Source organism: Bidens hawaiensis, unplaced genomic scaffold, assembly GCF_021521415.1.
Source record: "Bidens hawaiensis isolate Kalapana, Puna unplaced genomic scaffold, B.hawaiensis_p1.1 tig00019799_1, whole genome shotgun sequence".
Classification (NCBI taxonomy): domain Eukaryota; kingdom Viridiplantae; phylum Streptophyta; class Magnoliopsida; order Asterales; family Asteraceae; genus Bidens; species Bidens hawaiensis.
The window spans coordinates 13,264-39,842 of NW_027493006.1; the positions used below are offsets into that span (position 1 = coordinate 13,264).

Sequence of the window (26,579 nt, forward strand, 5' to 3'; positions counted from 1 at the left end):
GGAAGACGAAGACGATGCCATTTATAAAAATGGAGAGAAATATAGTTTTGGTAGAGGGAAAGTATGGTTTTTAAGAGAATAAGAGAGAATGGGGTTAGTTTTAATTAAAATGGAGTGTGTGGATTGGTATTTATATATAGGTTAAACAAAAAAAAAATTCCCAACGGCTATATTTCCCACGCGGACTGCCCGCGCCTCCCATCCGCGCCCCACTACCCTTAGCCTAACAAAATTTGTATTGTTTCTAAAAATTCTATTTAGTCTTTCTTGTTTGTTTCAAATAATTTATTGTATTAATTTGCATATTGACAAATTTCATGTAATACATGAGTTCTAAAGCTAGTATTATAATAACGTAGAATGTGATGATTCAGAATTATTTGGTTGAAAATAGAAGCTCGTAAAATTTTATTTTGTACGATGCCATTATGTTGTCGTCATGGTCACATCTCCTTGTCACATGCCAAGGCCAACAACAATTCGGACAATTTTCATGAGGGTTTGAGGATACAAATACAATCAATTTTCAAAGGGTATATAATCTCTTATGAAGCTGGGTCAAGTTTGATCATCCAACAATATTGCTTAGACAAGTCACAACTGTCATTCAGAATGCATATGAAACAACAAGAAACAATAACCACACAAAGGTATTACAAAACCGTCTTTACCTGAAAACATCTCCAATTATTCCCACGCAATCGTGGACAAACCGATCAACGAAAGTACACGGATACCTGAGGGATGTCAATATCATTCTCATCCTCATCTTCACAAGCCACCATTAAATCCAAGTGGCGGCGATACGGCGGCAGTTCCATCTTAGCCACATCCCGAGTCAAATCCACCACCTTCTTATCCATCCTGTCCTTATGCCTAGGATTCATACTGTTATACAACAAACAACTTCCACACGAGATACTATAAGCATCAAGTCCTTTATCTGAAAGCCATTGGAGGAGCTCCCGTAGAGTAGGGTTGCCCTTAATGGTCCACCGGTCCCATACAGTCCAGCTAAGGTCCTGGTGTTTGATGACCTTGGCTGGGACTGGCTCAGCCATCGAGAAAAGGGGGAGCGCCAAGTTGGCGAATGTGTTACGATAGTCTTCTACTTTGTGGGCCCCGTCTATAACTTTATAAAGCTCCAGACAGACCAGACCCGTAGCCATTGCTGTTGATGTGGCGATTGCTGGTATGATTCTTCCAGCTATGAATTTGGCTCTCAGTTTGTCAACTTCTGGGATGCTGTAATTCCTTGCCCTCATGTTTGCCAGTCCAGCTATGAAATCCATGTGGTAATTTGTATCATCATCCTGCAAAAGAATAATTTGCGGTTTTACTTTTTACAAATTTGCAGGCTCAAACAAATATAAAATTAAGTAAAAACGCAAACCTTTTCAAATTGAATAGGTTTCATGGCATAACCAGAAGGAAGAGTCTGTCTGCGTTGTTCAAGCCTCTTGATTAATTCAGCAATAACTGCATCGTCATCAATAGAAGCTGAAGATAAACTGGTGGCATTTTCATCAGTTTCAATTTTGACACCTTGTTTTGGTTGAAAGTCGGGGACGATAACCCGATCAATAGCGTCAGCGAGTTTCTTATGGTTTTTAACCCAATCAGGAATCGGGATGCCAAATGTTTCGGCCCGAAGAATGGAGCCCGCCAACACAAAGTTAAGATGGGTCAGGTCACCAACAGAGAAGTTCAATGGGCGGGGGAACCTCTTTGGGGCCGACCAAAATGGAGCTCCGGTACTTGTTATCGCATCTTCCGGGAACGTAAATATCAGTTGCTTCATACGGTTAGCGAAGTAATCTTCAAACCTAGTAATAAATTTATATAAATGAAATAAACAAGAAGAAAACATGATTAAAACTAAAAAAATCAAAAGTGAAAAAAAGCTATTACTTTAGACGAGCCCAGGTGATGCAATCTTGAAACGTTTCACATCTTTCTCGGTCGAGACATTCAAGAACCCGTTCTAAATTATCGCGGGCCTGGGCATCACCAGCGTTCTTCATCGCAGATGCATATTCGCTAGGATTAGAGAGATACGCGTTGACTTCTGAAGGGGTTTTCTCGAGTAACCCTTCGAATTCAGACCGAGCCCAGGTCAAACAATGGTCAATGTTATGTGGGAACGAGTGGACAGTACACATAGGCGCTTGTTTCTCTGGCGGGTCCCGAGAGGCACCATAGTTTTCAGTCAAATGAGGAATAACCATCTGAGTGTTGCACTTAGCACCAAGCGTACCCGACTCGAGAAGTGGCTTCTGGAAGTACACACATCTTTGGTCAACATAAAGTCTTGCATTGACATTATCCAAAGCATTAATAACAACGTTTAAATTCTCCCAAAACGTATCGTCGAATACACTCTCAGTCTCGGACCCCACGCGGTTCTGCAACGCTTCAATCTGAAGACGAGAGTTGATTAAAGTAGCTGCAGAAGCAGCTACGGTTGATTTAGCTTGCCCAATATTCCAGTCACGAAACAGGAACTGTCGGCTAAGGTTGCTTTTTTCGATGACATCATCGTCAGTGACAGTTAATTTCCCTTGAGGGCCACATGAAGCACCCATTAAAGCTAAGTTTTTCAAAAACTCACACCCGAGCGCACCTGATCCTACAACGAAAGACCGAGTGTTTTCCAATTTCTTTTGGAATTTAGCTCCAAATACCGAAATCTGAGCATCATAGCGAGTGTTTAACGGTTTGTAGTCGCTCGGTTCCGATGGTTCAGTAGGAAGTGACTCAACTGAATCAAAGTAAAAGAATTGCAGAAGTGGATGGAACTTTCCAGAACATGCCTTGACAACTTCTTGACCAACTATGCCACCAAACATTGCAGCCATGGGATTAAGCACGGCTCGAGCCCCGTAAGCAAAATCCCGCAAAAGCTTGGGATTAATATCATCTAACTTTCCATCTCCCAAGCTTTCATTTATAACAGTAGCAATAGAAGTCAGCTTTTGGGCATCATCTTCTGAACCAGCAACCGGGAACCGGCCGAATTCACATCTGAACTTATCAAGTGCTTGAAAAGCAAGATGCAAAAGAGGCGGTCGGTCAAATTTGGAAAAATCACTCAACAGAAACTCGCCTGGGGATCCAAGTGCTTCTTCTAATGGCTTGAAGTTCAAAACCTTTGGCTGTTTGACTTGAGTCACTATACCACCTTTCACATACGTGCCAAATTTGGTGGTGTCTTCTTCTAGAAAAAAAGAATATGGTCTGCAACTTTTGACTTTTCTTGGTTTTCCATCGTTAAGTTCTGGCATCCCGTGAATTTCAGAAAATGTGACAAGATCACCATCTTGGAACTCCAGGCGTTCATCATCAACACATGTAACAAGTGCAGGGTTATCGTTACTGATGGATGCTATGATGCCTGTGTGTGGTTCTTCACCATCAACATCGATTACAGTGAACTCAGGCCCGAAATCACAGAAAATGTTGCCGAAAAGTCCTCTGACTTCAGTCTTGATAAAAGCAATAGGAGGCTGATGGTGGTGGCAGTAATCATCAAATTCGATGGCACTTTTCAAGTCGATATCGGTAAATACCACAGCCTGAAATATAATATGACGTGCAATTATTAATATGATTATAAAAGAAATTACTAGAAATTCGAGATGAGCGATTGTTATTGCAACAGATATGTTAGGCATCATCCCTTGAGAATCAAAAAATAATACAGCATCCAAGTTATCAACTCAAAAATAAAAGCACACGCGTAAGCCAGAAATCTACAAATGGAAATATTTATCTCGACCAGCACCAATACTCAGGTCTTCTGCAACTGCCAGTCAAATGGAGCATATTTACACCCCAAATTCCATATTGTTGACTACTTGTATTTTATAATGCAAAAAAGTAGTGGTGGTGATAGATTATCTGACATGGTGGATGCATTTAAAAATCAAAAAGTATTGTGTAGCAGAAAAGCGCTATTGTACATTTGTATCAAATAAGCAAGTTAAAGGGCTGCATGTGCCAAGTGAAGAAAACAGCAATAAAAATTAGAGATTATAGGGTATCCCTCATTTGCAAATGGTATATTTATTGTAGGCAAAGAAAGAGAGTTCTAAAATGAGGACGCTGAAGTTGTGATTCAAGCTTAAATGGTAAGAAAATTTTAAAGCTTGAAGAGTAGAGCAACATTTGTCAAGGAAAATTTTGAAAGTATGTGTTCTCAATAAGTAGAAAATCGAAAGTTAGATCAAAGTCAACAATTGTGAAGGTATGTGTTCTAAACTTCTACTGGAAAAAAGGTAAGAAATGAGGGTCTTAACCATTAGCTAGCAATTAGATCTTGTTAATGCTAAATTGCTACACCATTATGTCGCTTTAGCCCCAAGTATGTTCTATATTATTCTATTGAAGATTATTTGAAGAGATCAGAAAACTGAATAAATAGGGCTAAATCAGACAGAAAATGAATTTGTGTAAACAGTGTCGGTGATCCACCTTTTTGTTGAAGGAAAATATGTATTTTGAAACTGTGGTTACCACTATCGTGTGTGTGATATGTGACTCCAAGTGAGATGAACATATGGTAGCAGGCCTGAGAGTGTTAAGGACAAGAATTAGAGAATGGATGGGATTGTAGATAGCTGAAAATTTCAGAAGATTATTTTTTTTTACAAATGACGCTAACTTTAAAGTATGTTGTTATTTATATGCAAGTATAAACACCGTCAGCTATTGTTAGAAATAACAGCAGATGTTAGTAACTCTATGAATTTACTTTAATTTAATAATTTGTGTACAAAATGATACACGAGCCACTTTGTTTTAATATCCCCCACAAAACAAAATCAAGAACATGTGTTTCAAAGCCTTTCCTGATAGAGATAGAAGCAGTTCCTACACACCCACAAATCTCATAAATTGTTTCCCCTCAAGGTTCTTGGATTTTAAGTCCAACAGAAATACTTCCAATATTTTACCACACTCAAAACACAATAAACGACCTTGTCCCTAGGACTTTCCGGTGTGTGTTTTTTTACCATGTTAGTATTCAACACAAGAAAGAAAACCGGGGTCCTTGGTGTTAACACCAACATCAAAAAAAATTCACATGTAGAGGAATGTTATGTAAACCTGTCAGTTGAAAAGAAATCCTGGTTCACTAATCCTTTTGCAAAGATTCTTTATTGAAGGTGAACTCAGCTAATGAAGATTAAGTAACTAAGGCACTTAAAAGTCAAAACCAGAGGATCTAACTTCCATGCTTTTGTCATATTATTCATTTGCATAAACAGATTTTTTGTAATTTACTAATGGTTCAAACTATGAGCTTATCATTCAATTTTTTCTATTTACTGACTGAAATTTTAGTATCAGAAGTTTAAAGCTTGCCAAGGGAAAGCAAGACTTTCTTACCCCTCTAGTAGAAGCTGCGATAAGGAAATCCTTAAAAGCCAAAATTACTACAACTTAAATATTTAAATTGTTTACTATATTAGGTTGGCAGTTCATTATTTCGTTGGTAATCAATGTGTCATCTAAGCCATCTAACCAGTAACACATAAGTGGATTGTTTTAAGAAATGCCAAATGTCAAAACCTTTCATCCCTATCAATATTCAATAGTTACTTTTGACTTTTCTTGTAATAAGATGTGCATATATGATATATCAAGTTCTCACAAATTACCGTCCTTCCTAATACCTTTTATGCTTATCTACATATCAACTTTTCTTGTAATAAGATGTGCATATATGATATATCAAGTTCTCACAAATTACCGTCCTTCCTAATACCTTTTATGCTTATCTACATATCATGATGACACCTACTCAACTATTATTTCCATTTCAGGTATAACAGTGCATTATCAATCATCACGGAAATGGCATTTTCAAGAGGAATTATTAAAAGCCTATGGCAAGCATCAAGCAATAAATGGATATGAAGAACTCATAAAGCACCGCATTTTGTTAAAAGCCTATCATTACATAAATTTAACAATAAATATCAAATTTAATCCCAAAGAAAGCCTTTTACAGTACCAACACAAACGATACACCTAGCATGTGCAGAATTCACGTTAGTTCTTTCTTTATGTTTTGTTCCATTAGACACATGCGATATAGAGGTATTACATTACATGTGCAGTGAAGAATATGGGTACCTGAAAGTTAGAAAGTTGTTCTTTAGTCAACTTTGTAGGCAAAGTAGACACTAGCACAGCATTGTTGAGCTCCTGCAGCTTCTGGACAGATGCTAAGGCTCTATTCTTGCCAACATCGTTCTCTGAAAATATAAAATTGCTAGACAAATCCCACAGTTCCACAACTCCTTCGTCATGCAATGTCACAGACTTCACGCCAGCAAGTATAAGATTTTTTGCTGAAAGGAACGTTAAAAAGAAAATTGAAAACATGTAAGCCAGAAAATCAAGTATTTAACATGATATCCAGACATGTGAACAATACTAGACAGACGACAGCTAAAAGAAAAGTTATAACAGCATAATATGCAGCATCTCCAAATGACCAATATTGTACAGTACTACAGTTTAAAGGATAAAATGAAACCACTAATAGCAGCACTACCAGATAAGATGAATAGGTAACCTCTACGATATCATATCATATTCAGATAATAAATATTGCACCCTGTTCATTCTTTTTACAGGCGTTTGTAGATGCGTTTAAGCTGAATAGCTGATTAGTGCACACTTCAAGTGTGCAATAATCAGCTTTAAGTGTTTAGGTAAAAGTGAGCGCAGTTGTGACTTCAGGAATATTTGAGGTCAATACTATTATATCTGGAGAAACATGCAAGAAAGGTTGTATAGAAACTGATTATTCTGCCACATGTACAATTACAAAATCTGTTCCACGTGTATAGAAATTGAATCGGTTCCAATTTACAAAATCATGTTACAATATTTAATGTAAGATTCTATTATATGAATAGTAGTAATAATAATAATAGAAAGACAACAGGTACAAATAAGGTTTCAATAATAGCAGCACGTTGCAACAACTCCAAACAAATAATGTGATACAGTATAAAGCATTAACTGAAACCAGTATTAGCCTAACTACCTGCTACACTAGTGATTAGTCAACAGATAGCTTCTATAATATCATGCCTAAATTACAGATATGATGTCACTTTTGTGTACTTTCTAGGTGGTGTTTGGATTTGTAAACTGCAGGTTGAAGTTGCAATAATCAGGTTTTGAGTGTTCGAATAAACTAAGCATGGTTCTGATATTCTGATCATCTATAGGTCAAAATAATTAGATTTGGAGAGCTATGCAAGATAGGTTATATATGATAGCTGATAAAATAGCCTAATGTAAAGGTACCTACCCATCCCTAGCTTTAATTAACAAATCATCCAATTTTAGATTTTCAGTTACGTGTTGCAACTTTCATTATGCACAAACATAAACTGATCCCTAGCGCACAGCAGCTATACTGCATTCAGATTAGTAACTGAAAGATAGGAGGCTACAAAAACAACTCGCATAACAAGAGAAAGTAGCTGCATGACAGTAAATATAAACAGAAGCACTTGAACCAATTGCAATCAAAGGATCAACCTAATTAGTCAAATAATCAAATATATTGATGCAATAGACTTTATCACTCATATCAGACATACAAAAAACCAATTACTAGCACAACCGCGTATTCCTAACACGAAGTACCAACTACTTATTAAAAATAAGATGACTAGTAGTTTCATGGAGTCATAGTTACCTATCTCCGCACCAAGTCCTTGCAATCCAGAAATCAGCACATTAGACGCAAACAGCCGCCTCATCGTCTCACGACCATACACAGCAAGCTGTCTGCTATGAAGATCCTCATCAATATCCTGCATATTCACATCTTCTAGTCCCATCCTCTTCCCGTCACCACCTGCGGTCGTTCTAGACATCATCAATGAAAAAAACCAGGTCAAACAACCGATTCGTCGCTCTTTACGCAAACTATCACTAGTATTATCACTACTGCTATCAACAGGCCTTTTCCTAAGTAGCGTGTGAAGTAAAAAACCGTTAAAACCGCCACAAAACCCCATGGAATTGATCAGATTCGAGATCGGTACACAGACGATAACAAACGCATAAAACGAAACCCTAACCCTAGGTAGCTGAATTGCGTAATGAGAAACGGCGTGAATTAACAAGGTATGATTCGATCTGGTGTACGGAAGTTGAATTGCAAGCAAAGTAAGAGATATCATAGAGGAAACTTACCGATTGGAGCAGTAGATTCTTCAGAAACGAATGTGTTGCTTGTTCGTTGGAGTATTGGAAGACTGTTGTTGTAGTTGTAGAGAATACTGAACAGTTAGAAATGGATTGATTGATTGATTCGGTTAATTTTGTAGGGTTTTGGTTTTGGTTGTGAAGGCGGTGGTGGAGAGTTGACCGGCTGGCTATAACTAAATTTGGCTTTGTCGTTGTTGGTGGCTGGGTGAGTGAGTGAGTGAGTGAGTGAGTGAGTGGGTGGGCTAATCTTGTTCCACAAGTAACTTTACTTTATTACTTTACTACATGATAGATAGATTGATAGATAATTTGGTATTTTGGCGGTAAAAATACAACAAAGATATGTTAATCAGTAACTTTTTCTTTTTTTCTTTTTGTATTTATAATTTAATAATTTATGCAATTCACCTTCTCGTTCGTTGATATTGGGTGATGGTTGATACTTTGTATCTTAATGGTTTTAGGTTCGAACCCTAACTCAATGATATTTTCCTACAGTAATCGGTTTCTTTTTTTTATGGTGTTACTGGATGCATCAGGCCTGGAATGCTGAAACCAGTATGAACGGTTGACTCGTCTTAGGGAGACTCAATCGAGAATTGAGAGCAGTTAAACCTTGTTAAAAAAAGTTCTTTTGATTTATGTGGTAGTTTCTTACTAGTTTTTTTTAAAATGATCATTCTTTTTGACGTTGAAAAAACAAAAGTGTCACGTAATATTAATTTTATAAATAAATATTATACACAAAATGGTGATAATTAACTAGAAGAAAACTTCAAATATGAGACCGTTTCGATCATATTGGCGCTTGGTCCAATGTGAAGAAAGAGTGATGGGCTGGGAGGACGTGAGGGAGAGAGTCATAATTAATCCTTTTGCAAGGGCAGGCTTGTACGAAGGATGTGCCTCGTTGCGGATAGTCTGGATGATCAATGTGAAATAGTTGATATTCATGCAAATATTTACTCGTTGTATAAAATATCATCATTAGTTTATATTTGTTGTTATGATACGAAAGTTGGATGAGCAAGACAAATAAAGTGGAGTATTGCAGTTGATGTTGAAAATATAATGTTGAAAATATAAGATCAAGAAATCTTACTCGTGCAATTTCACAATATCAAACTATGGTTGTTTAAAAGGTCACAAGCCAAAGTCTACCAAACTAACCTCGCTCATTGGCTAGTGTGTTTTGGTTTGTTTAAATTAAATTGCCAGCTTTACTATATATATGAGTTTTTTTTTACGATAAATATTGGTTATCCAGGAGACTTGAACCCAAGACCTCTCACCACTTGATGTTTAAAGGTTTTATCTTTATCAATTGGTCAACAATCCTGGTGGCTACTATATATGTTAGCTATAACCCACATTTTAGTTATTGCCTGTATAAATTTGTTATACTAAAAACATTAATATTTTGTTTATATAAATAAGTAAAATGGTATAAAACTAAAATATAAATTAAAATTGTAAAAATAAACGAGCAAACCATAGCTTTTAACAAGTTGAGCTCAAGCTCAAACTCAACTTTTAATTGCCATTGAAATAAACAAGTTGAGTCCAAACCCATCCTATATCAACTCGTTTATACCCGTAAATCAAACTAAAGGGATTATGTGAGTAATAAACCAAACACTGTGTTATATTAATAAAAATGTAATCAAACCTATACTTATAAGGAATCTAGAGTAATAAACCAAACAGCATGTCGTATTAATAAAACCAGCTCCGTCCTTGAATAACTAGTATTAAATACATTCAAAGTCGTCGTCTTCACCGTTGAAAAATTATAAATTTCTCATTAAACAAATTTGGTATTCTAGATGATTTCCATGGTAATTAGACCAATCAAAATTGGTCATGAACATGTTCATTTTTTATGGACAAAACCTAGTTTATAATAATATATCATGGCATAGTTATTTATAATAAAAAAATTATTTATGAGGTCAATATTATATTAATATTATTACTAATTATTAGATGCATGTTACCCGTCTCTTCCGACACATTCATTCTACCGATCCCCGAGGAAAATGAATGCTTGTTCACTTGTTGTACCAAAATTTTCTTTTTCTGTTTTTTTTTTCAAAGAATGCAAAATATATAAACAAGAAAAAGGGAAATTGATATTTATAATCAAAATCAAAAGTATACTCATTGGCAAGTAACAATTCATATTAATAATACAACTAATGACTCTTAAAAATTTTTAGTTGTGTTGTCAAAAACAATCTCACTCTACTGAATAAGTAACTTTGTCACCTGTGACTTTCATTTGCGTTGTTTCAAAACAATTTACAATATTTGATTGGGATAAAAATCAGTCAATTGTTCATTGGGAAGCATTGTGTACACGTGTTAGTTTTTTGTTTAAGTGTGATTTCACTTGAAAACGAAAATGAAAGTTAGAAAAGTCATTGTTTACATTGTCAGTATGAAATATTATCGCTTAATATATTATTGAAATCCAGTTTGCCTAATAAAAGAGAGACATATGAAATTCTTCTTTGAGGTATACCTTTCAATGTTTTTCACGAAGTTTTAGTTAACCGACGGATAAGTAACATAATCGATTGATCGTTTACTGGAAATACATCCAAAAAAAATAACGATGAAAAAATGGCATATAGCATCAATAGGTATTAATAATAAAAATTAACGAAAAAACAAATAAGTAAAAGAAAATATATCACAGAGACACGAAAACATGAAGAAGATAACATGCAAAGTCCACCGTAAGTAAAGACAAAACTAAACACTTAGAAGCATCCATAGTTAAGCTTCACCCCATTGCCAAAAAGGCTTGGGAACTCCTCACACTAATACAAAAATAGTGTAAAAGCGGCGTTGCCCATATTACCCACGTCTTTCACTTTCTTAAGTATTATATTTAATTAGAGAGCCAATCACACTTCTCCCTTATTTTTAATCTTGATGATCCCTTAAAATATTTTTAAAGTTATTTAATCATTACAAGGTGCAACAAATTTATACCATCGTATAATAACCTAAATTGAAATAAACATTTTACTATATTAATACATATCATTTGAAGAAGGAGCATTTACATATTTTCTCTTTCTAAACTTTGAAATTACATATTTCTCCAAACCATGCTTAAAGAGTATTGTACATTATGCATTAAAAATTTGTACTTTAAGAAAATATGTAATTTCAAGGGTTTAGAAAGAAGAAATATATAAAAATCCCTTTAACGAAGGTCAACAAAAGTGAGTAATCAAGGTGGGCGTGCCGGAGAGGTTATCGGGCATGACTAGAAATCATGTGCGCTTTGCCCGCGCAGGTTCGAATCCTGCCGCTCACGCTTTTATTTTTTCATCATTTTTCACGTCAACCGTTTCAAAACCCAAAACATCAACATTTTTTATTTTTTTTAATCAAACAAACAGATCTCGGCTTTCCGATCGTCTTCACCCACAGCGTTAATTCCTAATTCTCCTGGAGTCTTAATCCACCGATCACACTCACTACTGCAATCATCAATTAGGTCAAATTCTATTCAATACTTATGCAGTTATGCTAATTTCTTTTTATTCTTTTGTTTATAAGCTATACGTGCTCGACAATTAATCTCTACTAATTCCGTTCAGTACTGCCACGTGTTCATGAATTACAGAACTAGGTCAATCAATTTAGTGAACATTTATCAGAAGTACATGATTTACGATTTTTTTTTATTTTAATTTAGTTTTAGAAGAGTTGTGTTATTAGTTATTACAACAGGACTTTGATTTCAGGCTTTGTAATGGCATCATCCAGCAAAACGGAGCATGTGGTGGTAGACGATTTCGAGGAAGAAGAACAGGTACAGTTAGTTACTATCACTACCTTCTCTTGTATAATTGCTACCTAATATATGTTTAATTAAGCTGGAAAATCAAGTAATTGTGCTTTTTTAAAGAAGAATATTGTCCGGTGTCGATACAGGTGTTAACTGTTACTTGATCGTTTATGTTACCGTGCAGTTTGAACATTTTGATGACTATACCCTAGCTTCTTCATGGGAAAGGTGTTAACCGTATTATAAGATCTGTCAAACTATAATGTGTGTTTCTGTGTTGGATCGTTTAAACTAATTTTGCTACGATTGTTATTCGTAGGTTTATTTCTGAAATCGAGGCTGTTTGTCGACAATGGTTAGCAAGCGGTCCCAAAAATTTATTGGTATGCTTCATGTAACGAGAATACCACATACATTATGCTTCTTATATACAATAGAAAGTTTAACTGTTTGTAAATTTTCTTGTGTAGGAAAAGGGGGCTGTTCCGTTAGGGGAGCCGAAGAACTTGTATAAGGTCAAAGCTGAGCTGAAATATGCTATGAAAAACTATTGCATGGAGTACTACTTTGAAATTAGTAATGCTGGTATATATGAAACTCGTCTTCAGGTTTTGGTTTCGGTTTCATTATGCATCTTTTATGTTGCTATTGTTATTAATTGTTGTATTTACTGTTGCGTTATCTTGATCAGGAAAGACTATAGATTGGAATTCCAGTTTACATGATCTGCAATTGTCTTTTGGTGTGAAAGAATTCATGGTAATGACAATAGTTCATAATCTTAACATTCATATGTTACTGTTAGGTTAATAAAATATCAAGGTATTAATGTTTCAACTGTAAACAGGTAATTGCACCAATAAGTGCCAATGGTGTTATTCTTGACTCACCAGAGGCTAGCAAACTTCTAAGTGCAGTTGCTATAGCCTTTTCAAATTGTTCAAGGTGGACTGTTACTTATAATAAGTGATTCAATTTCAGAACCAAAAATTTAAGAAATTTTTATCTTAGAATTCTGATTCTATGTACACTTTAGTTTGTGGCCAGCATTTGTTCCAGTGCACGATCCGTCTAGAAAAGCTTACATTGGTATCCAAAATATGGGGACGGTTTTTACTCGAAGATTTGAGGCAGATCTTATTGCTAGTCAGGTTCCAGTAAAACTCATGCATTTAGAGGGATTATATGAGCTCTTTGTTTCTAAGTTTGTAAGTTACATTATCTCCTCATAATATCTTTACAATAAAATACATTATAACTGGATTATTAATGATGCAGGCCTTCTCATCATCCGACCTTTCAACACATTTCATCCAAGTTCGTTTTACTATGAAACTTACATACAAAACTCTTCCTTATGATGATGATAGCGAAGTGGTAAAATCCGAGGTTGAGATTGATGAATCTGGAAATGATAACGGTGTTGATAAACGTAACAAGTTACAATGGGATGATGACTGTCCTTGGAGTGAGTGGTACACTGCTGAAGACCCTTTAAAAGGTACAATGTTGTATAAACATTTGAAAGTAATGTTTGTTAATCCATGTATAGTTAGAAATTGCAATTTTGCAGCTTTTGAACTTATTGTCATGTGGGAAGAGAAAACAGTTGAAAGCTCCATGGAGATGGCTGAGCTGGAAAATGTTTCTATTCATGAAGCTCATAAGTGGTTCATTGTTCCTGAATTCTCTTCTTATCTGTAAGCAATCCTTTTGTTAATTATTTTTCCATCATATTTTGTCCCTATTCTTTAATAAAGTGACAGTTTTTGTTGTATAGTATGGGTGATTATGAGGGAAATATGGTTGGATTTGCTTCACAACTTGGACTTTTGATTGATTCATTAGCTATGTCATTAGATGTTCCTTTCATGGAAGATTTTGTGTCGGGTATAATTGTTATCTTTCAAATAGTTTTTGAGTCTTCTATATAGCTGATATTTTTACTGTTATTCTTTACAGTTGAAACATCAGGATCTGATAAATTGAAGTCATCTGCAGTAGTTCCACCACCTACTGTTCTTGATCGTGTGCTCAAAGATTTATGCCATGAAGGTACATTTTCCCCTTTTATTTGGCGATGTAAACTTATTACCCACTGCTATTTCTAGGCCTGTAAATGAACCGTATCGTCGGTGAACGGTTTGTTAACTGTTCAGCAGGAACATGAATAAAAAAGTTTCTTTCATCTAGTTAAACGAGCGAACATGAACACATGCATCGTTCATTCATTTATGTTCATGAGCATTTGTTTATTTGAATTTGTTAATGTTCGTTCGCTTAAGTTCGTTAATATATTTGTTTGATTTTTTTTGGCCCATTACAAATTTACAACTTAGTTTAGTTCATTATTATCAAATGCGCTAGGCGCACTCAAGGCATAGGCCTCTCCTGGGCCAGGCGCAAAAAGCGAGGGCCTAAGGAAAAAAAAGCGCGCGTAAATGAAAAATAAAAATATATTATGTATATGAAAAATAATACTATTCTTCGAATTAAATAACCAAAAGCTATTACATAACATTTAATATCATCTAATTAGTACCAAAAGTTCCAAAATAGTCATGATTCAAATTTAATTCCAAAACTTGAATAACAAAATGTATCAATATAATGCCTTTGACCTCTCCTAGACTCTTAAGTTTCAATAGCACTCCTTGCGTTTCTTTTGCTTGGCCTTTATCTTCTCATCTGTTTTGGCATAGACAATGTCGAAGCGCTTGCGAGGGCTTTTAATAACTATGGCTTAGTTTTAGTAACTTTTTAGGCCCAACACATTGTTCTTCTTGTCGCTTTTAACTGGTTTTAGCTCAATTATGTTCGTTCATCTATGTTCAGTTATGTCTGTTCGCTACGTTCGTGAACAGTTTGTCTACACTGTTAACGAAAGAGCATAGACAAACACAGACATGTTTATTTTCTTAACGAACAAATATGGACAAGAAAACCTTGTTCGTTTAATTTTTTGTGTTCGATCTTCATGAGCATGCTCTGTTCGGTTCGGTTCATTTACAAGCCTAATTATTTCTTCATGGAATGCACATGTGCTCAAAGTATGCTCCCTTTTTGTATTTCCGTGTGCCACAAGTGATTCCATGTCCCTGATGTTTCCTTTTTTTTTAATTATGAAGTAGGTGGATAGTATTACACATCATCAATTCTTATAAACTGTAAAATAATACTCAATTTTTATAACAGGACCTGAAGTCATTTCTCCTGAAAGCAGACACAAAAGTTCTAAATTTATAAAGGGTGCTCCTTTAGAAACTTTGTTTGCTCAATTTTGCTTACACTCGCTGTGGTTGGGAGACTGCAACATACGCGGTAAAGATGGTCAAATTAAAACTAATTAATCAAAAACAAAATTTATATATATATATTACTAAAATATATTGTTATATGTTTAGCGATTGCGGTACTATGGATAGAATTTATTAGAGAAGTTCGTTGGTGTTGGGAAGAATCACAACCGTTGCCACGAATGCCAGTCAATGGCACAATTGACTTGTCAACTTGTTTGGTTAATCAAAAGTTGCAAATGGTAATACATTAAAAAGTTTCTAAGATAATAGTACTTAGTTTTTTTGTTATATGTATCTATATTGCTGTTTCTCAGCTTGCAATTTGTATCGAGAAAAGACGTCAGCAGCTTGACAACTTTCAAGATGCTGTTGATGACAGCTTTAGTGATTCTGGTAGTGTTGAGGCTGAGGTAGGTTGACATTTGTTCTTTTTGTTCATAAGCTAAGATATTAATATTATCATATGCAATATATATTTATATACTAATAATGTTTTATTTAATGAAACTGCAGGCAAGTGATGTGGCTAATGAGGATTCATCTCATACATCAAGGGTCAAGGCAGGTTTAATTAAGGATAGTGACAGGTGAAGTAAGCAAGTGAGAACTTATTGGTTATTAGTTATTGAACACTAACCGGCATGCAAGATGCTAGCATAATATTTACTTTTCTTAAAATGAAAAAAATGCCAGATGTTTTTAAATTGTCTTAATTATTATTTTGCAGCACCTCAACTTCCAATAATAATAGTAATACGAGGAGGGGATCAGCAGGTGTGGTGGAATCCATGATGCTTTTGAAATCTCCTGAATATATGCATGCACCATTCACTCAGGTTAATCTGTTTTTACACGTTGACTTTCTCCTTCAAAGTCAATAACATGACATTTTCTTTGTTTTTTTTCTTTTATTTTGCAGGATCCACCAATTATGACGGAAGATATGCACGAAGAAAGGCTCCATGCAGTTGAAGTCTTGGGTGATTCATTTGTAAGTTTTAACACATCGGGATATAATTATGAAAATATTATCAGTTTCACACCTAAACACCCAGAAAACAACATTTTGTATTCTTTATTTATGAAATAATCATTGGTGAGATGGTTTCTTTTTTGTACACTGAGAATTATTATTTTCTTGTATAAATTGTCAGAATTTCTCTGGCCAATTGGAGAAGGACATCCTATCTTCAGGTAACACACCCAGAGAGATACATATACACACATATATATTATCACTGTCTTACTTTTTGGTATTACTATATGCAATTGAAACCAGATATGTCGGCGTTTAAAGCTGCAAATCCAGACGCTGTATTTGAAGACTTTATCCGATGGCATTCTCCAAAAGACTGGGAGGATGACGCGTCAACGTTGTCTTCCAGAAACAAATGGCCACCTGGTGGACGCCTTTCAGAGAGAATGTCGGAACCAAGTAATTCATGGCGCAAAATATGGAACGATGCGCCTCCTTTACCAGCTTCAGAACAAAAACCACTAATGGATCCAAATAGAGAAGGCGAAAAGGTACATGCATAGTTATATTTAATATTACAATTTGGATTTTTAATATTATAACAATAATCTTACTTTCAAAACCTTTTTCTTCAAAGATACTTCACTATCTGGAAACCGTTCGACCGCATCAACTTCTTGAGCAAATGGTGTGCACTGCTTTTCAAGCATCAGCCGACACGCTTAACCAGACAAACATTGGTGGGTTAAAAAACATGACTACAAAAATTGATCAGTTATATCCAACTATGGCTTCTGCATTGAGGCCGTTGCAAGGTAGGTGTTAGTTTAGTTTATTTTATTTTTTTTCTTTTTATGAACCTTATAAGGATTTCATCTTTGAATTGTAGCAAACAAGTTACCTCGTGATATTGAGATAATCGAGGACTTGAAACGGCTTCGTATTGTATTTGAGCATGTGGAGAAACTAATAACATTAGCAGCTTCTCTACATCGCAAATTCTTGCATGCACCGCGCCTTTCGCAAACTATTTTTAACAATTTTTATAACTTTTATTTACCCAAAATGGGAAAAGGTTCAGTTGGAGGAGATGCAAATAAGGTATGTCAATATTTTTTATTTATTTTTATTTTTTTATTATTATTTTTTTAATGTTAGATTCGAGGGTTTTGCTTTTGTCTAAAAGAAAATTGTATTTTCATTTTCATCCCAAAAGTGAGTTTGTGGCTTTGTGCATGGGTCGGCTTTGAGCTAAAACCAATAATTCGGTTTTTGGGTATTTAAAAACCATATGGTTTCGGGTTTTTTGGTTTACAAATAGTTCTATTTGGTTTTGGCTTTTTTCGATTTTATGATTTGGGCTTGAAATTTTTGGCCGAAGATGGGTCCAAGAATGAGTATGAACATGAAACTTTGACATTAATTTTTTTTAATTAATGGTTAACTAGGATAGGGCCTGTGTGATACACAGGTGATAAAACAAAATATAAGGTTGTGAAACTATACCAATTAAGAAAAAGAGAAGGCTAACATCAATTTATCCTAGTTGAGTTGATAATTCACAAACATTTTAAAAGCAAGGTAGTGAGTTCGATTCCCACCAGCAACATATTTTTCATTTTATTATTAGTGAAGGGGAAATTGTAAAAATGGAAACGTGTACATTTGGCATCCTATGTGGAGTGTCTAATTGAATGACATGTGGAAAGTTGTGTTGCTTTAATATATAGGTAGAAGGTTGATTGATAATTTATAAATTCATTAACAAAAGTCGGTTTATTAAATTCTTAATAAGTTACTTAAAGTTCAAAAATAACAAAACTTATATTTCATAAATTCAATAACAAAAGTCTTCCTTTTTTTTTTGAGTTTTTACGAGTTCGGTTTTTTATGAGTTCAATTCGTTTTTTTGCAGTATTTAGTACATGCAAAACCGAAACTGAACCAGAAATTCGCTTTTTGGAAACCATAAAACCAAAACGTCGGTTTACGGTTGGGTTTGGTTCAATTTTTACGGTTTTTGGTTTGGCTTTTTTGGTTTTCAATACATGCAAAACTGAAGCCAAACTCCAAATTCCGTTTCTGAGAAAACATAAAATCAAACCATCGCTTTTAGGTTGGGTTCATTTAGTTCGGTTTGGTTTTTACGAATTCGGTTTGGTCTTTAGGTTTTGGTACATGCAAAACCGAAACCAAACTGGAAATTCAGTTTTTGAGAAAACATAAAACCAAAGCGTCAGTTTTGTGTTGGGCTCAGTTAGTTCGGTTTTGTTATGTCGGTTGCAGGTCGGTTATTTCAGTTTCATGCACACCAGCTTTAACTGGACCCAAAAGTTAACACAGGGTATTTGTGGGGCTCACTATCGACTATGAGTCGGGTTTCCGGTTTCATGCACATTGGCTTTATTTGGTCCCACTTGTTAGCAGGGCATTTGTGGGGCCCACTAGTTTTCTCTAAACAAGAGTTTTTTTTTTTAGGAATTAGTGAAGGAGAAGGCAGAAATAAGGGTGAATGAACGAGACGTGGTTACAAGTATGTTTGTTCAACCATCGGCTAACCAGTCGTGGAGGAAGGTGTTAAGCATGGGGAACTTATTAAACGGGCATGAACCGATTCTAAGGGAAATTGTGTTCTCGTTGCGTGATCGGGTGGACAGCAGTTACCATGCTCCTAGGAGTCAGTGGAGTCATGAGCAGGAAATAGAAACACACAGGATGTACATTTGTGGCACTTCAAATGATTTAAGGGTAGCTTTATCTGTTACCTCTTGTGATTGATAAATATGTATTAGTTTTATCTTGTTTTGAAAAATTATCTAATCTTGGTGCTGATTTGAGTTTAAATTAGTATGATACTTTTTATAGTCTTATTTAACAGGTAATATGTGATACCTAACCTGATTACTCGAAACTTACAAACTTGTATATCCGAACCATACCCGTAAACACAACTTTATTTTTATTTCCTTTTGTTTTTGGGTAATGGTGCGATCTATTATTGACTTTTTTAGTTTTTTTATTTCTAAATCCATAGGTAATAGAGTAATATAAACATTAAAAATACTAAGAAATATATATTATAATCTTAATGGATACTTTTTAAGAAACTAAGTATACATAATGGGTATGTGATCAGGTACGAGACTGTTTTACAATAGTCGTTCAAACATAAGCCTGGTAAAGCATGTTGCTTTTTAAGTTTGTATAATATTAATATGGATTAATCATTAATGCTATAAAACTGCTTTTTAATATAAAAGTAAAAGTATTATAATTTATGAACAAATCAGTAAAATCTGATTCTAGATTAATATTGTCGAAACAGATTTAATATCTTTTTTTATTCTTCTAACTTGGTATTCTAAAACATCTATGACGATAAAATAAACATTTATTTGACGTCAACAAAAGGGTGTAGAAATTGGAGTTTGTTGAAAGGTTTCGTTTTCAAGACGCCATGATATCTAAAATAGTTGCCCATCCTTTTCCATTACTACTACTTCATAACTCATCTTGTGCCTAAAAGCCAAAATCGCATTTGAAAACGATCATTAAAAGGTCGACGATAACTTTTACCAGGATGTATGACATCTGAAAATGAGTCGCAATAAAGTGTACATGAGTTAAAAAGGGCCGTAAATGTTTTCGTGCATTGACCATACTTTATTTTATTTTTGTGATTCTAATTTAAGAAATGGGTTAAACAAGTCACTGTAAACACCTAAAACTTGATTAGAAGTTATACTAATATTATATGGTTCCTTAGCATCCTTAATCTAACCATTCAATAATTACCCATTGTCAGTATAAACTAATAGGAAGGGTAGATGTTTATCCAGAAAGTCGCAAGCTTTCATAATGTCACAATCAGTAGGAAAGAGACCCGACATCTATTTGAGTGGTGGGTGGGGGGAAATAATCCACTCCAATAAAACTTCTTCATTTTTTACATTTTTTAAATTCCAATTATTGAGATTTTGTCCCAAATAATAAACAATATCACACACACTTAACATATATTTCATGTCATATATGTATATACATGATATATTATGCAAAAGAATGGTTGATTGTGTTCACATTTATATTTTAGTGTAGTCTTTTGGAAATTGGTCTAGATCGATCAGTCTGGTTAAAACAAAATTTGCCTTGTTGTAGGCTCGGTTAAAATATGATGGTCCAAGCAGAAACAAATCGTATGGTTTAAGATGTCCATATCGAATTAAAAAGATCGTCAATGATTGCCTCCTCTCTTTGTTGGCCATTAGCTATTGGAATTTGGCCAACCTGTAAACCATTGAAGCTTCTGATTTAACTGTATGCATGCCTGATTTTCAAAATGTTATATAAGTTATCAAATAGGAAATTATAATTTAAATATAATTATTATTGTGGGGGCGAAATAACTTATTTATAAATATATCTTAATTTAACTTATTTATAAATATATCTTAATTTTAAACATTATCATTTACAAGCTTTATAAAAAGCAACAACAAGAAATGCTAGCATAAGAACTAAAGTTTAAAAGAGTGTTTATTATTAATGACTTTCAATCCTATTTTTGTAATATAATATATTCAAAATATAACAAATATTACTAGTTGATACTTGATACCACAATTTTAAATATGATAATTTAAAAAATATACAAAGCATCCAATAGACATTGGTGAAGTAGTTGGTTTCATTTCCAAGATGGGAATTGATTACCAACCCATAAATTAAAAAATTAAAATGGAAAAAATTCTGAAAAAGAAAAGAAAATCATTGTAGAAAATCATTGCAGCAGAAACAATTCATTCTTTTAGTTACCCCAAAGGAATCTAAATCAAAATGCAACATGAACAAAACACAACCTTTAGTTTCACATGTAGCCCACCTTTTTGTCTAACCGTTACACATCATACATGTATACTAGTATTATTATTACTATGTAATACAATACAATCATATATACATATCACATATGATTGTAGACATGTTTTTTTTATTTCTATAAATTGTTTGATATATGACAAAACTTAATAGTCACCAAGTCTTTTTGTTGGCCAAGAAAATTCATCCAGTCGTACATTCATTGATTCATTCATATTTCTTTTCTATTTACGTCCCATCATCACCATCTCTCTCCACAAAACCACCATTTTCATTCTCACAAATCAATCAAACCCTAAAAGAATTACACATCACCCTATCACCAAAGTACATTCACTATTCATACCCTTTCAATCAATCACAATATTTAAAATTACCATATGGATCCAGCAGCACCATCTGGATCCATGTCAGCAGAACCTCCCGGCGGTGGTGACAGCAGTTCACATGCCTCTGCCTCCACCGTCGGGAGGTTAGCAGCTGTGGTTGTTGCTGCTATACCACCAGCACAACAGCAGCAGCAACAACCACAACCACCCAGTAGATACGAGTCCCAGAAACGAAGGGACTGGAACACGTTTCTACAATACCTAAGCAACCACAAGCCGCCGCTAACTTTATCTAGGTGTAGCGGCGCGCATGTGATTGAGTTCTTAAAGTACTTAGACCAGTTTGGAAAAACTAAGGTCCATGTGACTGGTTGTGAGTACTTTGGTCAACCTAATCCACCGGCTCCATGTGCTTGTCAACTCAAGCAGGCTTGGGGGAGCCTAGACGCGCTTATCGGGCGGCTTCGAGCCGCCTACCAGGAGAACGGGGGTAAGCCGGAGCTTAATCCGTTTGGAGCAAGAGCTGTGAGGATGTATTTAAGGGAAGTAAGAGAGAGTCAAGCTAAAGCTAGAGGTATTCCGTATGAGAAGAAGAGAAAACGGCGTTAAAGTGTCGGTGGTGGAGCCGGCCGGAAGAGGTACCGTGAGCGGCGTTAAAGTGTCGGTGGATGACGGTGACGGTGGTGGAGCCGGTGAAGCACCGGCAACTTCTACACCTTTAGAAAATGCTGATTAGACCTTAATTATTATTAGTGTTTAATTACAATTAAAATTAAGAGTAATTTTTTATTGTTTTAATATTTTTTAAATTATCTTGTAATTGTAATGAACTTGAAGTGTCATAATTTCACTCCTTACAAAAGTAATTGATTTATTATGTCCCTAGCTAGTTTTTTAAAGATCGAATGTATAAAAAGTGAACGGTATAAATGTTAGCAGGATTATAAATTTACTAAAATTTTGAAAGATTTTTGTATAAAGTAAATAGTTTCATTAGTCATATAATGTTAGTATATAGCGTTTTTGTTGAAAAAATGAATTAACTCAATAAGGAAATTCTTTTGCTGATTTTAAAAGTATTAGTTTATATAAATTTTTTTAACCAAATTATTATTTACAACCATTCTAACAAGGATCGAGCTCCCAACCTTCATTTTGTTTAAAAGTTTATCACTCTTACCATCACGGCACCGCATCAAATAATGGGGGGGGGGGGGGGGGGGGGGGGGGGGTTATCAAGGTGATACATACATTATTTTTTAATGTAGTTGTATTAATGTTATATGTTTATTATTCCTTTTTTAATTTTTTTAATTTGTTATATAACAGATAGATTACCTTTGCTCATTTGTCTCATATATTAGGATATTACTTGTCCTTGTCCGTGAAGATCTTTTTACCTTTTTACAAACATTTTTTGTTTATTGCCACTTATTTTTTTTTATCTAAATTATATTTACAAAAATATACTCTCAACTAAATAAAAAACTTTATAGAAACCTGTTCTTATATGTTTCCTAATTGTTATATTGCATTTCTATAGTTTTGGAACTTATTTTTAATCTATCACAAAAACTTCACAATTATAGTGATAGTCTCACTGGGAAAACATTAATGTTTTCAAGCGACATCACGAAGATACATTAATAAAGGATGCATTCTATAAGTCACATCACAAAAACTCCTATCTTTTCGCGATTTACTCTTTTAATATTTTCATGAATCTTAGACTTATAAGTTGTACAAACAGCTTGTGGAATGGCCACATTTTAGATTTGACCTCAACTTCTATAAATTATGAATTTACTCCAACATTTTAAATCTTTGTGACTCGATTGGTCTTTAATGCTAGCAGACATTGAAAACAAACGTTAAAATGATATAAATTGATTATTTTGTCATTTTTCAATAAAGTAACCCGAAACCTTAAAGAAACTATGGTCCTGAAAACAAGAATACACATTTTCAAAAATTCATTTGGACAATAGGCAATCTTCAATGACAGCCATGATTTGAAGAAGGTGTTGATATTTAAAGAGAGCTCTTTAGATTCATCAAGTAAACTACTAGACTGTAACGAAAATCCAAGAATATTAATGGATGCTATAAGTGTTTTGCGATTGTCAGGGTTAGCTCTTTTTAGTGTTTTTTTTAAGTTATAAGGTAAAATTGTCATTTAAAACTGTTAAAGTTAGTTAATATTATGGACTTATTCGTTACACATTACAAACAACTGACACAAAATTGTAATTTTTCGAAAGAGACAACATTAAGGGACACCTATGATCCTATACCACATGTACCGTCCATTAAAATTTATTACCACTTTTAAATCTTAAACTTCTTATGACTATATTATGTATGAAGAACTTACTCGGTGAAAATAATATGGGACATCGTTTAAAGTGGACGAAATACCAACACATGAACACAAAAGTTTTTTTAGTGGTTCATAACTTCATATGTTATTTAACTAATTCACCTTACATCAAGTCTTCGGCATCTATAATATTTTGCAATATCTTTAAAAAGATAAAACCAACTTTACAACTTTCACTAATTTTGTTAGTGATCTCTATTAACTTTTTCCTAATTAATCATTTCTCATGTCTCTAGTAAGGATCACTGATTCGACTTATGATTGATATCTTCAAGTTGAAAACATTTTCAAACATATTAAGCATTGTTTTAAACCAAAACATGTGACAATTACAATAAAACTATATTAATGTTATAAGACTTGCTTTAGTGATCATTTTTAACTTCATATATTTAACTCATTCTCATTTTGAGTGACCCTTTTTATAAACCTTGAACGATTTTACAAAACTTTGTAAATATGTTGGTAATTTTAAGAAATTCAAAGCTCAATTTTAACACATTTTATTTATACTTAATGTGTCTTATATATTGTATGATGTTTAGGCTTTTTGATGATTCGAGATTCCAACTCAGCACATTTTATAGTACTAATTTGCACGCACTTTTCACGGTCAATCTATGATTCTTCTATTACTTAACTTTTGCAAATTCATTCATCTCTTGGCACATTTTTGGCATATACTTTGAACGGTCAATACATGACTCAACCGTAGCATCGACGATGAAGTTTTTGCCCATTTACCGATTGATCTGCTTAAATTAATTTTTCTTCTAGCCATCATTACAGATGATTCAAACAAACAGTTATATATAGAGAGACCTTACAAGCCACATTTTGATGTGTTTAACTAGAGACATAATACACTTGACTCTACGGTTATGGTTTCTCCTAAGCAATAGTACAACGATGAATCTTAATCAAAGTACCAACATCATGTTAGATGATCACCATCGATATTTATGAATACCGACAACAATCAAATGTCCGTCGAACAATCCACCCCTAGAATTGATTGCTCCGACTATAAAGTCTCAAAATTAGTTGAGATCTTTTATAGGGAATAATATTAGATGTTGTATCTACTTTCACAGTCACGTAGGAGCTAGGGCTATATGTAATAGAATGATCAGTTATAACATCCTCATTTTGGGATTTATGTAAATAAATAATACAAGTTATTTTAGACGGTGTCGTGTTATGTTATTGAATTTGATTAATTAAACAAGAGGAAAAGATTAGGATGGTTATTGGGCTTAAAACGATTATGGGCCTAAAGCCCTTGAGCTTAGCCTATATAAATAATTTAAACCCTAATTAATACATCATTCCATCATTTCTTCACCATCATCTCTCATCAGATACACAAACACACATATTCACCCTTTGTACACATTTCATCATTTTCATTCATTCAAAGATCTTAGAGATTCATTAAGGTTTCAAGATAATCAAGATCCAAACTAACAAGTCCATAAGGTATGTATGTATTAGATTCATCAATATTCATTTCATCTTCATCTTGTTTCCATTCTTGTTAAGATCTAATAATAAAATGAACGAATCTTGAAAGCTTGGAAACGAAATGAATCAAGTTGAACCGACCATAACGAACTCTAAACGAACCTAGTAAGGAAATGGATCTAGGTTTGAATGGGTTAGCATAACATAATGAGAATAAGAAAAGAAGGATACAGATCGAGTCCTTATTCAAAAAAATGGATCTGACTGGAATTTGACTCTAGTTGGAGTGGATTGGAATTCGACTCTAGTCGAATGGATTTGACTTCTGCGTGACTCAATTCGAATCCAACGACTCCTATGTGACTCGAATGGATTTGACTTCTGTGTGATTCAATTCGAATCCAACGACTCCTATAAGACTCGAATGGATTTGACTTCTGTGTGACTCAATTCGAATCCAACGGCTCTTATGTGACTCGAATGGATTTAACTTCTGTGTGACTCAATTGCAATCAAACGACTCCTATGTGACTCGAATGGATTTGACTTCTATGTGACTCAATTGGAATCAAATGACTCCTATGTGACTCGAGTGGAACCTAAACGACTCCTATGTGACCCGAATGTACCTAAATAAAACTTGAAACTCGATTCAAATATGAGAACTTAACCTGAACCCGAGAACCGACTCGTTTAAGGATCATAACCTACAAACTCGTTAAGAACCCTCTACCTTATAAGCATGTTAAAAAAATCGTTAACTTAAAAAGACCGGTTTGTTAAACTAATAAAGTTCGGTTCGTTAAAGTAATAAAGTTAGGATTCGTTAAGATATAAGTTTGCTAAGAACCGTTAACCCGGTGCGTTAGGGAATCATCAACTTGAAAGTTTGGGTTCGTAACTTATAGAGATCTTAACGAATAAAGATTAATTTCGTAACCGACAAGCTCGGTGTCGGTTTCGTAAATAATAGGTTCGGATTAGTTAACTTAAAAGTTAACTCCGTTAACTCAAGAATATGAAATATCAAAATAGAAAGTTAATACTTGTACGTTAATAAACAGTTAGCCGTGCTCAATTGAAGAAGGGTAATACGCTTAACTCAGAGAGGAACCGACTACAGGTGAGTTCTAGCCCCTTTCTCTGTGACGTTTTTTGGGGCTGTGTGCATACTCCTGTGTGATAGTTTAAATACTTATCC

General features: G+C 34.3%; 2 protein-coding genes, 1 non-coding gene and 1 pseudogene across 3 annotated transcripts; 3 read left to right on the top strand and 1 right to left on the bottom strand.

Annotated features, from left to right (window-relative positions):
- Positions 1 to 589: 589 nt before the first annotated feature.
- On the bottom strand, positions 590 to 8,066 carry LOC143559279 (ubiquitin-activating enzyme E1 1-like). Its single transcript, XM_077047908.1, has 5 exons — positions 7,727 to 8,066; positions 6,142 to 6,359; positions 1,912 to 3,575; positions 1,394 to 1,826; positions 590 to 1,313 (listed from the first exon to the last, which is right to left on the bottom strand). Exons 1-5 carry the CDS (start codon positions 8,049 to 8,051, stop codon positions 717 to 719), a joined length of 3,237 nt encoding a protein of 1,078 aa, XP_076904023.1. The 5' UTR covers positions 8,052 to 8,066; the 3' UTR covers positions 590 to 716.
- Positions 8,067 to 11,493: 3,427 nt separating this feature from the next.
- On the top strand, positions 11,494 to 11,575 carry TRNAS-AGA (transfer RNA serine (anticodon AGA)). The gene has a single exon. It is a non-coding gene; the product is annotated as a tRNA-Ser (tRNA).
- Positions 11,576 to 11,993: 418 nt separating this feature from the next.
- LOC143559280 (uncharacterized) lies at positions 11,994 to 19,105 on the top strand. The gene is made up of 22 exons (XM_077047909.1): positions 11,994 to 12,076; positions 12,237 to 12,280; positions 12,372 to 12,435; positions 12,523 to 12,637; positions 12,744 to 12,811; positions 12,900 to 12,997; positions 13,089 to 13,260; positions 13,331 to 13,553; positions 13,626 to 13,752; positions 13,833 to 13,942; positions 14,015 to 14,107; positions 15,248 to 15,373; positions 15,457 to 15,590; positions 15,666 to 15,761; positions 15,865 to 15,938; positions 16,079 to 16,187; positions 16,271 to 16,342; positions 16,506 to 16,545; positions 16,631 to 16,878; positions 16,965 to 17,142; positions 17,217 to 17,428; positions 18,806 to 19,105. Exons 1-22 carry the CDS (start codon positions 12,017 to 12,019, stop codon positions 19,103 to 19,105), a joined length of 2,763 nt encoding a protein of 920 aa, XP_076904024.1. The 5' UTR covers positions 11,994 to 12,016.
- Positions 19,106 to 21,585: 2,480 nt separating this feature from the next.
- Positions 21,586 to 22,270, top strand: LOC143559268 (protein LIGHT-DEPENDENT SHORT HYPOCOTYLS 5 pseudogene; annotated as a pseudogene).
- Positions 22,271 to 26,579: the final 4,309 nt, after the last annotated feature.